Source organism: Eptatretus burgeri, chromosome 14, assembly GCF_056783735.1.
Source record: "Eptatretus burgeri isolate ZD-2024b chromosome 14, Ebu_testis_v1, whole genome shotgun sequence".
NCBI classification, from domain to species: Eukaryota; Metazoa; Chordata; class Myxini; order Myxiniformes; family Myxinidae; genus Eptatretus; species Eptatretus burgeri.
This window is the reverse complement of record NC_140974.1, coordinates 32,496,289-32,509,197: the sequence shown is the minus strand read 5'-3', so window position 1 is coordinate 32,509,197 and position 12,909 is coordinate 32,496,289. Positions and strand designations below refer to the sequence as shown.

Sequence of the window (12,909 nt, the reverse complement as noted above, 5' to 3'; positions counted from 1 at the left end):
GCTAACGCCGTCGCCGTTACGATACGGAATCTTTTCAGGAAACCCACATTTGCGGCTATCTATTTATTACGTACGCACACAACAAACACCCCACCCCTCATCCCCGAACCTCCAGGACTTCATTCCGAATGAGTAAACGGCGCCCTCTCGTGGCTCAAAGCAAATCTGTAAAATAAGACATTTTTCCCAAAAGCATGAAAGCTCACAACAGGCGGCAGGCCAAGACCCTCAAAAAAAACTTCTGATAGCATTTTTTGTTCAAAGCTGGCAACCATGCTAGAAAGTATCACTATGGTCAAAGGTTTCAGAAACACCCGGTTGCCAAAATGGCATTTGACCTTTGAGGTCAAATTTGGAGGTCAAAAGGTCAATTGAGGTCAAATTTTGTGTTTTCCCTCTTTTGTCGTGTGCTTTCAACAAATGTCAGGTTTGGCAAGAAACATTGAGAAATTAAAGAGATACTAGGGTTTTAATTTGCAAAATAATAGGTAATTGTGAAGGAAATTAGGATTTAAAATGCTCGTTACTCCATTATGGATCGGAATACACACAAAGTAAAGACTTGTTCCTTTAACGTCACTTCTTCCTGAAAATAATTCAGTTTCTTCATCAACAAGGCACTACGATGGCTGAACATCATTTTCCCGGTGTCCCATTACCTTTGCCAATTAATGTTGCTGTTGAAATCCTTAATATTGATCCAGACCATGTCCACTGCCTGCTGTGTTAAGGCAACCATCTGCATCACAACCGCATGCAGGTATACATGGTTGCCCCTTCCGATGACAAATGCAAGTGTGTGTGCGGCACTTAGTTTTGCATCCACAAGTAACTAACTCCAAACAGCTGCTTGGAACAGATGGCTTCCGTAACTACACCACTTCTAACCGTTTGTCCATTACCTGCTAACCTCCTGTCCCCTGGAGGCTTGGGATAACGCTGTCAGATTTGTTTGCCTGCAGCCACACTTTGGCCTGGTGGTTGGCACGTGAAAGATGTAACTCCAGTGCGTCACTTGTTGGTGGCAACATTTCAATTGCCTTTTTTCCTTTCTGGAACAAGTCATGTCTGGCCCTATCAACACCCGACGTAGAGCACGGTGCCTCGTACAATAGGCATACGAACTCTTCAACTTTGTCTAACGGACCATCCCTACCAACACCTTGCAACAGCTCTGCATGTTGCAAATACACCCTCCAACACAATTTATTCCCATGCCCAGCAAAGGACGAGACGATATCGCAGCCGGTTATTGCATGGAAGCCAGGCACATTCTCCACGACTACTCGGGGGAGGTTCTCGTTGATGATGTGCACTGGAAAGCATTCCTGCTCCTTGGAGGTGCCGCTCATCATCCACACTTGGCACAGTTTGTCCCTGGTAGAGTGAATGAGCAAGAGGAGGACATCTGTGTCCTGGGCACTTCACGATTATGCTTTCAAATCCAGCATCGATGGCTTCAAGGGCATGGAGGATGATCCTTGTGTCCGCCTCCTCGTGGTTTGCCTGTAGTGTTGGGATGACTCCCCGTGTTGTCGAATATCCGTTTGGCTTGCTGCCACCAACAACTACCTCTTTGTCTCTGTCATTGTGCTTCTCAAGTCTGTCACTTAGGAACATGGCAAGGTCTTCCTTGTTTCCATCTAAAGCGATGACGTTCTTCCATGCTTGGGGAAGATGAAGATCCTGCCGGTCGATCACTTTTCGGATCGGTCTCTTCATCTGCCCAGCTCTTTTGGTCCTTGTAGCTGACTTGATAGACAAAGGCCAGTATTGGTCAAACACAACGTCAATCCTGGAAACCTTGCCACTGAACTGCTTCACCGCAGTCTTCTCGAAGTTTTTGGCATAGTCACCAAAGGTCTTGCACTTCGGTGGCTTCCCGAGGGACTGAATCAATGCATGGCCATCGATTATGATGCATGTTTTTCCTGTAGTCTCCGGTGTTCCTTTGACTTTCTCTACACCAAGATCAGTGGTTCGCAAGAGAAGCATTGCAGACTTCGAGGTACTGTTCATCTTTTTATCTGTGTTTGCCAAACGAAGTGGTTCAACTGACAGTTGATGCTCCAATACTTTGTGAAGATCGACGCCTCGCCCAGCTTGTGTCGCATGAAACGGTCTCTGTATCAGTTGCCTGTCCGCTTTGATCGTCTTGGTGACCCTCTGCTTTCGAACTTGCACAGGTGTTTCGTACATCATTGCAAACGTCTTTGACTTCTGGCGTTTCATGGCGATCAAATGTGTACTTTTTATTTGAGAAGGAAAACCCCATTTCCTTAGGATTCTGAACGGGACAGTATGTTCTTTGTTTTTCCCCTTGACCTTTTGACCTTCTATATGACTGTAAAAATTATGCTAATTAGGTCAATTGCACTTTCAAGTCCCTGGGAAGGTGCTCCATAATGATTCTTGTACGTTATCTAAAAGTCAAGTCGATAAAAGCATCAGTCAGGAGAGGGTGTCCCAACTCCTTGAAAAACCGACGCATTCAACAGAATTCAACATTTATATTCAAGGATTTCTTCACGTTTTCCTATTAATGTGGGATTTTAAAACCCTTGTATTTCATTAATTCCTCAATATTTCATGCCAAACCAAACATTCTTTGAAAGCACAAGATAAAAGAGGGAAAACACTTTTTTTTTGACCTTATTTCACCTTTTGACCTCCAAATTTGACCTTAAAGATCAAATCCCATTTTGGCAACCGGGTGATTCTGAATGGCCGGACCAGAGTGATACTTTCGAGCACGGTTGCCAGCTTTGAACAAAAAAATGCTATCAGAAGTTTTTTTAGGCATATTTCCTGGGCTTGGCCTGCCGACTACCACAGGAAAATCAAGGAACGACGGGAAAACAGAATCCTCATCACCACAGGCAGCCGCCGGTACGAGCGACGAACGAGTCAATCACGTTCTCAGTGAACAACTCAACGAACGAATAAACGGTTCGTCACGTCGTTGCTAGGCAACCTACCACCGCTGACACGACGACTTCTCAGTCGGAATGAGACTCAAACGTTTCTTGCTTCGTTATTACCCGCCAGGTAAAAAAAAAAATCATTATTTAATCAAACGTGTCCTGTTTATATAAACCTCCTCAGAGTCAGAGACCGTTCCCGTCTTCACAGGACGGAGGACTCGAGTGGTCGACGGGCCCGTCCATCTTGGGTAAACATGAGCGTGGACTCGGACACCCCGAGTAGGGTTAATGTTGAATTATTTATTTACCGAGTCATAATCATAAGTCACTACAGACTACAGCACAAGTAAATAATAATAATAATCGTTAAATTTTGTTTCCTCCACCACCGAAGATGAGAGAAGTGATGTTTTCATGTCTATCTGTCTGTCTGTCTGTCTGTCTGTTTGTCTGTTTATCTATGTACAGGATATCTCAAGTTGTGGACGGATTCGGATGAATCTTGGTGGACGTATTAAGTGTGTGACAAGAACAATTCTCGTTTGTCTCTTTGTTTACTTGTTTGTCTGTTTACTTGTCAGTAGGTTTACCTGTTTACTTGTCTCTTTGTTTACCTCTTTGTATGTTTACTTGTCTCTTTGTTTACCTGTTTGTCTGTTTACTTGTCAATTTGTTTACCTGTTTGTTTACTTGTCAGTTTTTTTTACCTGTTTGTCTGTTTACTTGTCTCTTTGTTTACCTGTTTACTTGTCTCTTTGTTTACTTGTTTGTCTGTTTACTTGTCAGTTTGTTTACCTGTTTGTCTGTTTACTTGTCTCTTTGTTTACCTCTTTGTATGTTTACTTGTCTCTTTGTTTACCTGTTTGTCTGTTTACTTGTCAGTTTGTTTACCTGTTTGTTTACTTGTCAGTTTTTTTTACCTGTTTGTCTGTTTACTTGTCTCTTTGCTTACCTGTTTACTTGTCTCTTTGTTTACCTGTTTGTCTGTTTACTTGTCAGTTTGTTTACCTATTTGTCTGTTTACTTGTCAGTTTGTTTACCTGTTTGTCTCTTTACGTGTCTCTTTGTTTACCTGTTTACTTGTCTCTTTGTTTACCTGTTTGTCTGTTTGCTTGTCTCTTTGTTTACCTGTTTGTCTGTTTACTTGTCTCTTTGTTTACCTGTTTGTCTGTTTACTTGTCTCTTTGTTTACCTGTTTGTCTGTTTACTTGTCTCTTTGTTTACCTGTTTGTCTGTTTACTTGTCAGTTTGTTTTTCCTGTCCCAGTCGTACACGTGCTGCAGCGATAAACGTGCATCATCAAATTGAATTTTCATTCTGTGATGGATTTCTCTGGGATTCACACCCTCAGTTCCCACGAAACGGATGACAGAAAGTTGCTCCTCCCTGGTGCGTGCTTCTAAGGGAGCCGCCATCTTGGAACTACTCCAGTGATGTCATACTCTTAATGTTGCCAGATCCAAAAACAGACAAAACATGACTCTTACCAATATATATATATATTGTTGTGGTTACCAAATTCGCAAACCACCATTCAGGTCCCTTAGGTGAGGTATCTCGGTAAGTACTTGTGTAGTTAGGCCCAAACCCGTTGTCTAGTGGGAATACATGTCATTTATGCGTGCTGCGACTCTTCAGGATAGCCGTTTTTCTTTTACTATCTTTATTTTGGACCAACCGCCATGATTACCACCACAACCACAACATCAACCACCAACCACAACGCCGCTTCACCACAACCGCCACGACCTTCACGTCACACCTCGCAGCCGTCGCATCGCCACCGTTCTTGCGCCGCCTGTGGGTACCGGTGTTGGACTCGTGCAGGGCGCGCGTCGAACAGCGTGTACAAAATCACGGATTTTGTGCTTCAAAAACGGATCAAAAACGACACACGCCCACTTTTTGCCGTCCAATCGGTGAGCGAGGGGCGATTTGGCCCCGCCTCCAGGGCGATCGATATATGCAAATTTATGGATCAAAAAGCCTTCACGCCCACTTTTTCTCGGGCCAATGGGGAGCGAGGTAAAAGGTCAAAGGGAGGGGGTCAAAGGCGAAGCTACGGGGGGGATAAAAGGACCGTGTTCGTCAGTCAGAAAGCAAGAGAGGCGGAGAGTAGGAGAGTCGGGGAGTCCAGAGGCGGAGAGTAGGAGAGTAGGAGAGTCGGAAACAGAGAGTCAAGACTTCGCGGGCGGTGGAGCTGCTCGTCGTGTGCGTTGGAGTCGGAACGGAGGGGACGGAGCTGTGGAAAGGCGGCGATACCAGACGAGGGGGTGCTCGCGTCGTGCAGGAAGCTGCACCCGAGGGAGGCCGACAGCGCGACCTGGCCGAGGTGGAGACGCTCGTCGCGGGATAATAAAGATCCTCTATACCCCGAGCATCAGCAACCCCCTCCTGTTTCCCCCCGCGCTGAGATAGTGCGACCAAGGGGGCCCCTTTCCCACCCCCTACCAGACACCGTCCGCGAGGCCCGCGGAGTTGAGGCGCCATCGCCGCTCCGCGTCTCATCACCAGACGGGTAGGCGCGACCCGGTCTCGGCCTCAGGCCCGCCTCATCCTTGAGGGTATTTCTTTTCCTTGGTTTTGGGTATGTGTTGTCGGCGCCGTCTGTGAAGTAAAATTGTATAAGTGTTGCCGTGTGCTCGGTAGTCGGTATTAGCTCTGCATTGTGTTTTCGCTTTTATATTTGCTTTTTTGTGTAAATGGAATTGTGTTTTTTCTTTTCTGTGTGCTTTTGGTGGAATTGAATATGTGTGCTTCCCGTGTGCCGCGAATAAATGTGCTTTATTATTGAACTGTTCTCCCGCTTCGCTTCGTCTTTTCCTCTATTGAATCCCCATCTTGCTTCACGTAAAGGGTTGGTAGTGGGCTGAATACGCCCGATAATTAATCGAACCGTCGAGGTCGACGATAACACCGCTCGGTTATTCTGATAGTACGGAACGGGTCGCTTAAGTGGCCCGTGTCCGAAGTCGACCTGCGGCGAGGTGCGATCGCCCGGTCTACCCTCCGCGTGGGTACTTAGGTAGGTCGAATTCGGCGAGCAACCCTATCCCACGCGGGGGCTGATTGGCTCGATCGCGGTGAGACCGAAAGGTCCACCCGTGACTGGTTCCCGGCGTTAGTCCGAGAGGGTCACGACTGGATTGTCCGTCCGGTGGGCGACGTGCCGCGATTCGAGTTACGTGGCCGTCAGCACGCCGGCGGGCGCGAATACCGCAACACTGGTGTCAGGAGTGGGATACAAATTCATCGCCCTCCTCGCGGCACTGGTATCGGAGAACAGGAAAACGGGCTCTCCTGTCTCCAATTAAATTCACGGGAATCGGTCCAGGGGTGAGAGAAGCGACCCCGATTCCCTCCAAATTACGAGCGAGCGAAATTAACCCTTTAAGAGAAGCAAGATGGCGTCTCAAGGCGAGCGGGAGCCGGGGGTATTAGAAATGTATATGTGTAGTAATGTAGAGTCCATGGCCCAGGATGGAATGCCCGTGCAGGAACACGGACTCGCCCAACTGAACCCAGAGCCCGAAATAGGTGCGGCCGCGGTGTATGACACCTCCCCCCCCCTCTCCACCAAAACCCTTCCCCAACCCCTGCCGAAACGGCTCACTCAAGCGCACCCGACATAGCCCAGCTATTCGCCATGCTGGCGGCAATGAACAAGCAAATGGAAACGAATGCGAATGAAATGAAAAACGAAATGAAAGGCATGAACGAAAAGATGGATACAAATACAAATGAAGTGAAAACGACGATGGATGCGAATACACAGCACATGAAGGAAGAAATGAAAAAGCTACGGGGTGAGACGCAGAACATGGGCCGATGCCTGCAGGCGGGCATGAAGGCCGTGACAAAGGAAATAATAGTTGAGACAAGGGAGGTAAAGGGTGAAGAGTTGGCAGAGACACGGGAGATAGAAAAAATAGAGGAAAGACTACACGAGGAAGACGGGGTAAGTGACGCACACACACACACAGAGGTAGTGGAGGATAATGGGGGTGAGCTGGCGGACTGGGTAGAGACCCAGTGCGAGCACCTGGATGACCTCCTCCAGGAACGAGGGGAGGGAGTCTGCCCCCTTGAGGCGAGTCACGACCAGGTGAGTTCGGTCGTGCTTTGCGAGGTTGAGAGGACGGGTGCTGTGGACAGGTGCTTGGAGAGCTTGGGGGGTATAGAGGCCCCGGAGACCCTTGTGGGGACACGAATCCCCAGTGTGGTTGTCCCGGTGTGTGTGGTGCAGGGTGTGAGTGCGTCCCCGTGTGTGGAAGCGACCCCGTGTGTGAGTGGTGTGGTGGCAATGGTGCCAGAGTGCGTGCTTCCCAGCACGCCGTGTGTGGATGAGGCACCGTGTGTGAGTGTCGCCGTGTGTGTGAATGAGGCACCGCGGGTGAGTGCCCTCGCGTGTGTGAGTGAGGCACGGTGTGTGAGTGAGGCACCGCGGGTGAGTGCCCCCGCGTGTGTAAGTGGTATGGTTTGTGTGAGTAGTGAGGCACGCGTGAGTGAACGGCCGAATGCAAGGGAGACCGTGTGTGTGAGAGAGCGGTATGTGAGGGAGATGTCGGTTGGCATGCGGGAGCACGCAGCCGCGTCTCCCGGTGTGAATGTGATGGAGTGGACTGTGTGCGTCGTAACACGCAGGTATGCGTGGGTCGAATGGCGACGACGGCGACAGAAGAAAGAAAGCCGAGTAGCGGCTGTAGTTGTTTCGGGGACCGTGCCGGGTTCACCCAGCCGCGAGCACGAGGTTCGTGCTGTGCAACGCACGAGACCACCACGTGCTCGCTTGCGAGAGTGAAGTCCCGGTCCGGAAACGCACGCGGTGGATTTGCCGATCCCGCGGACGGACAAAGTTTAGGCAGGTAAATGGATTTGGACCGGACGGGTTCTCCACGCGATCGTGTGTGTTAAGCTCCAACGGGCAAAGCACATGTGTTCGCGTGGGGAACCCCTCGAGACGTGGGGCTTGTGGTTTTTTTTGCGCACGGTGACGTCATGGCTGCACGTGTGGTTGGAATCCGGCAGGAGGGGTATCCCGGCCGGATGGTACCGTCCAAGGAGGGACGAGGAACACGTGCAGCTGCATGACGTCACGGGCAGGTGCAAAGTGCGCGAGCTCTGAGTTGCCGCGCAGGTGCTGCGCATGAAAAAAAAAAAAAAAAAACTAAGCCTCACTTTCGGGTGCAAAGGATTCCTGGGCAAGGGGGTGGAAGACCCCCTTACCTGGGCACAGGATGGAAACTAGTTAGGGGGAAGGGTTAGCTTAGCTAGACCGACTCCATGGGGCAGGGGTAAGTCCTCATGGAGTCCGTGGAATGGATTAGTTAGAGGGATTGTAGCCAGATTTAGGATGGGAAAATGGGAAATGATTTTTGATGATTTGGAACAGAGACAGACTTTGAGTGTGTAGAGTTGACGTAGTTTAGCTACGTAGTGTTAAAAGGAACGTGCTACTAGTTTAAAGGACGACGTGGGAGCACGAGTTAGTTAGGGGAGGTAGTTAGAAGGATGGCAGAGTTCAGCGGTGAGTGTGTTGAAGAGTTGTGGGTTGTGAGGTGAGTACGTGTACATGTTGAGTAAGTGAGGCCAGCGGGTCTGTGTGAGTGGAGCGAGTGGGGAATGCATGGTGCGATGAGTGATTGGGGGGAGGAGTGACTCCCGCCCAAGGGACCCCGGGGTCAGAGTAAAGTGAGTTAGCTGGGTTAGTCAAATTGAAAAATGGAGGTCGTTTTGTTGTTGGTGGGAAAGTAGGCTCGAGACCCATTTGGAGGGGTGCAGGAGCCCTGTTGACGGGCTTGGGAGCGTGGCTGCGAAAGGTGAGTATCGCTGAGTGGGTACCCCGGGCACCAGGCTAGTCGGCCGTGGTAGGCCAAGGGCCCATGGGGGGCCGGGATAGCGTAGTGGGCACGGGTGCGCCTGCTTGGTGCGGGGGCCCGGGGCGCCATTAGCCGCGTGGGCAGTGTTGTGGGCACGGGTGACCCTCGGAAAGGGGCCCGGGAGGCCGGCCTGCCACGTGTGCGTTTCAGGGGAGGTGCCATGGGGGCACTCCCCGGTGTTAGGGAGCTGGTAGGCTCGGAGGCAGTGTAGTGCCCGGGGGTGCCATAGCGGGAGAATCGGCAGAGGGTCGTGCCTGCCAAAGGGAGCCACGTGTCCCAGCCAGGAGACCGTGTGAGGGCACGGAGAGAAAATTGGGGGGCGAGGCCCGAAATTGTGAGGACACCAACACAGGCGACGGGAATCTGGGTTGTTAGAACCAATAGTTTAAGCGAGAGGCGCTTGTTGAAAGCCCCGGGGTAGTTTAACAGTTAAATGGTTAGGGTAGATTAGGAGATGTACCCCTCCGCACCATCCATCCCCTCGCTCTCGTTGTGGGCCGCTGGACCCACTTTGTGTTATAGATCGCCGAACTCTGGGGAGGCCATTCTGAGGCTTGAGTTGGGCCTCGACACAGGACGTTAGCTCTCCCTTATTCCCCTCCGGGAAGGGAACGTAGGGGTTGGGAGTAGGCTAGGTGACAGGATAGGTTAGCCGAACAAGGACAGTAAAGGGGGTTAGGGGACGATTTATAGTGGGGAAGTAAAAATAAAAACAACAAAAAAATAAGTTGGGGCTAAATTGGGGTTTGACAAATTAAGGGAGTGGGTATGTACAGTGACAGGCAAAGGCGATAGGTGGGAGGGAGACAGGTAGGTAGGTCCGAGCCCGCCTTCCAAGTGGCCAGCACCACCGCACTCCCTCCACCAACCTCCACTGAACGGCAAAGGCTGGCCAGCTTCATCGGCTGGCTGTTTTTCTTCAAGGCCTGTGCCGGCCAACTTCATCGGCAGCTGTTGTTTTGCTGCAAGGCCTGTGCCATCGGCTGGCCGTGTTTTGCTTCAAGGCCTGTGCCGGCTGGATCGTCGGCGGCTGTTGTGTTGCTGCAAGGCCTGTGCCGGCCGGATCATCTGCAGCTGTGGTACTTCAAGGCCTGTGCCGGCCAGTTCTTCATCTGCGGGCTGTGTTTGCCTGCAGCGGCCTTCTTCTGCGGGCTGTGTTTGCCTGCTACCTTTGCCATGCCATGCCCACTGCCCATGTTCACCAGCCCCGTTCAATTTTTGCTTTGCCCCCCCCCCCCTGTTCATTTCCATGTGCGCCAGGATCAGAAAGCAACAGTTTGCAAGCTGCAAGAACTGCCCTGTTGGCAGCTACAACACGGGCCTGCAGTGGCGGCCCGTGCACCGTGTTTGCGTCCATCCATTCATCCATCCATTCATCCATCCATTCGTTGTGTTCATTGCGTGTGCCACTTGAGCTGGCACGGAGACTGCGTTTGTGCAGCCCATGCACCGTTGTGGTTCACTGCATTCGGTCCATCCATTCATCCATCCATTCGTTGTGTTCATTGCGTGTGCCACTTGAGCTGGCACGGAGACTGCGTTTGTGCAGCCCATGCACCGTTGTGGTTCACTGCGTTCAGTTCAAAAGGGAAGGCCTTGGACTGCGTGTGAGCAGCCAGCCACGTTCCCTGTCACCTGCATTGTTTGAGCCAGAGACTGCATGCGGGCAGCCTGGCTCCCTGCTAACTGCTTTCTTTTTGCAGAGTTCAGTGATCCTGGGCCATGGTTTAGTGTAAAATTTGTAAGTTAAGGTTAAGATGTACTGTAAATATGAGTGCGCCCCCGGCATGTATGTCCTAGCGCCGGCAATTTTATTTAAGTCGTCCGTGTGAGTGAGTTTGTTTAGATAGTTACACAGCCCTCAGGTTATTTATTTTGGGGACACGAATACCATGAATGTCGCACTCAGGGATCCGTAGGTAAAATGTACTAGGGGAAAACTACACATGATGGCACACGAAAATTTGACGACTCGGGACGAGTCTGTAAAAAGGGGAGGGGGTAGTGTTGTGGTTACCAAATTCGCAAACCACCATTCAGGTCCCTTAGGTGAGGTATCTCGGTAAGTACTTGTGTAGTTAGGCCCAAACCCGTTGTCTAGTGGGAATACATGTCATTTATGCGTGCTGCGACTCTTCAGGATAGCCGTTTTTCTTTTACTATCTTTATTTTGGACCAACCGCCATGATTACCACCACAACCACAACATCAACCACCAACCACAACGCCGCTTCACCACAACCGCCACGACCTTCACGTCACCTCGCAGCCGTCGCATCGCCACCGTTCTTGCGCCGCCTGTGGGTACCGGTGTTGGACTCGTGCAGGGCGCGCGTCGAACAGCGTGTACAAAATCACGGATTTTGTGCTTCAAAAACGGATCAAAAACGACACGCCCACTTTTTGCCGTCCAATCGGTGAGCGAGGGGCGATTTGGCCCCGCCTCCAGGGCGATCGATATATGCAAATTTATGGATCAAAAAGCCTTCACGCCCACTTTTTCTCGGGCCAATGGGGAGCGAGGTAAAAGGTCAAAGGGAGGGGGTCAAAGGCGAAGCTACGGGGGGATAAAAGGACCGTGTTCGTCAGTCAGAAAGCAAGAGAGGCGGAGAGTAGGAGAGTCGGAAACAGAGAGTCAAGACTTCGCGGGCGGTGGAGCTGCTCGTCGTGTGCGTTGGAGTCGGAACGGAGGGGACGGAGCTGTGGAAAGGCGGCGATACCAGACGAGGGGGTGCTCGCGTCGTGCAGGAAGCTGCACCCGAGGGAGGCCGACAGCGCGACCTGGCCGAGGTGGAGACGCTCGTCGCGGGATAATAAAGATCCTCTATACTCCGAGCATCAGCAACCCCCTCCTGTTTCCCCCCGCGCTGAGATAGTGCGACCAAGGGGGCCCCTTTCCCACCCCCTACCAGACACCGTCCGCGAGGCCCGCGGAGTTGAGGCGCCATCGCCGCTCCGCGTCTCATCACCAGACGGGTAGGCGCGACCCGGTCTCGGCCTCAGGCCCGCCTCATCCTTGAGGGTATTTCTTTTCCTTGGTTTTGAGTATGTGTTGTCGGCGCCGTCTGTGAAGTAAAATTGTATAAGTGTTGCCGTGTGCTCGGTAGTCGGTATTAGCTCTGCATTGTGTTTTCGCTTTTATATTTGCTTTTTGTGTAAATGGAATTGTGTTTTTTCTTTTCTGTGTGCTTTTGGTGGAATTGAATATGTGTGCTTCCCGTGTGCCGCGAATAAATGTGCTTTATTATTGAACTGTTCTCCCGCTTCGCTTCGTCTTTTCCTCTATTGAATCCCCATCTTGCTTCACGTAAAGGGTTGGTAGTGGGCTGAATACGCCCGATAATTAATCGAACCGTCGAGGTCGACGATAACACCGCTCGGTTATTCTGATAGTACGGAACGGGTCGCTTAAGTGGCCCGTGTCCGAAGTCGACCTGCGGCGAGGTGCGATCGCCCGGTCTACCCTCCGCGTGGGTACTTAGGTAGGTCGACCCGGCGAGCAACCCTATCCCACGCGGGGGCTGATTGGCTCGATCGCGGTGAGACCGAAAGGTCCACCCGTGACTGGTTCCCGGCGTTAGTCCGAGAGGGTCACGACTGGATTGTCCGTCCGGTGGGCGACGTGCCGCGATTCGAGTTGCGTGGCCGTCAGCACGCCGGCGGGCGCGAATACCGCAACAATATATATAATATATATATATATATATATATATATATATATATATATATATATATATATATATATATATATATATATATATATATATATATATATATATATATATATCACTTGCTATCTACAACTACACACATTACATTCTCAAATTTGTATCACCATTTTAACGTTACTTATGGACTGCCCCATGTACAGGGTGAGTCAGAAGTAGCGCCCGATTTCTGTCAGTTGATTGTTTGTTTGCCATTTGTATTACAGTGTACAAGAATGTAGAAATAAATGAATGACATGTTTATCTCAACATTTATTCAAGAAAAAATTATTACGGAACTGTACCAAGCTGTTTTACTTGCAATTTTCAAAGTGCCCTCCGTCGTGATCGATGCACAATTGCAGCCGAGCAGGCACAGAGCGGCACACACGTCTGCAG

The 12,909-nt window shown here is 50.6% G+C and overlaps 1 protein-coding gene across 3 annotated transcripts in view; it reads left to right on the top strand.

Moving 5' to 3' along the window:
• The first annotated feature begins 2,922 nt into the window (after positions 1-2,922).
• DAW1 (dynein assembly factor with WD repeats 1) overlaps positions 2,923-12,909 on the top strand; it is a 73,624-nt gene continuing 63,637 nt past the window's right edge. For all 3 annotated transcript variants that reach the window (XM_085854263.1, XM_085854264.1, XM_085854262.1), the window contains exon 1: positions 2,923-3,048. In XM_085854263.1, coding sequence (XP_085710389.1) covers positions 3,009-3,048 — 40 coding nt within the window. In that variant the 5' untranslated portion in view covers positions 2,923-3,008. The remainder of the gene's footprint in view (positions 3,049-12,909) is intronic.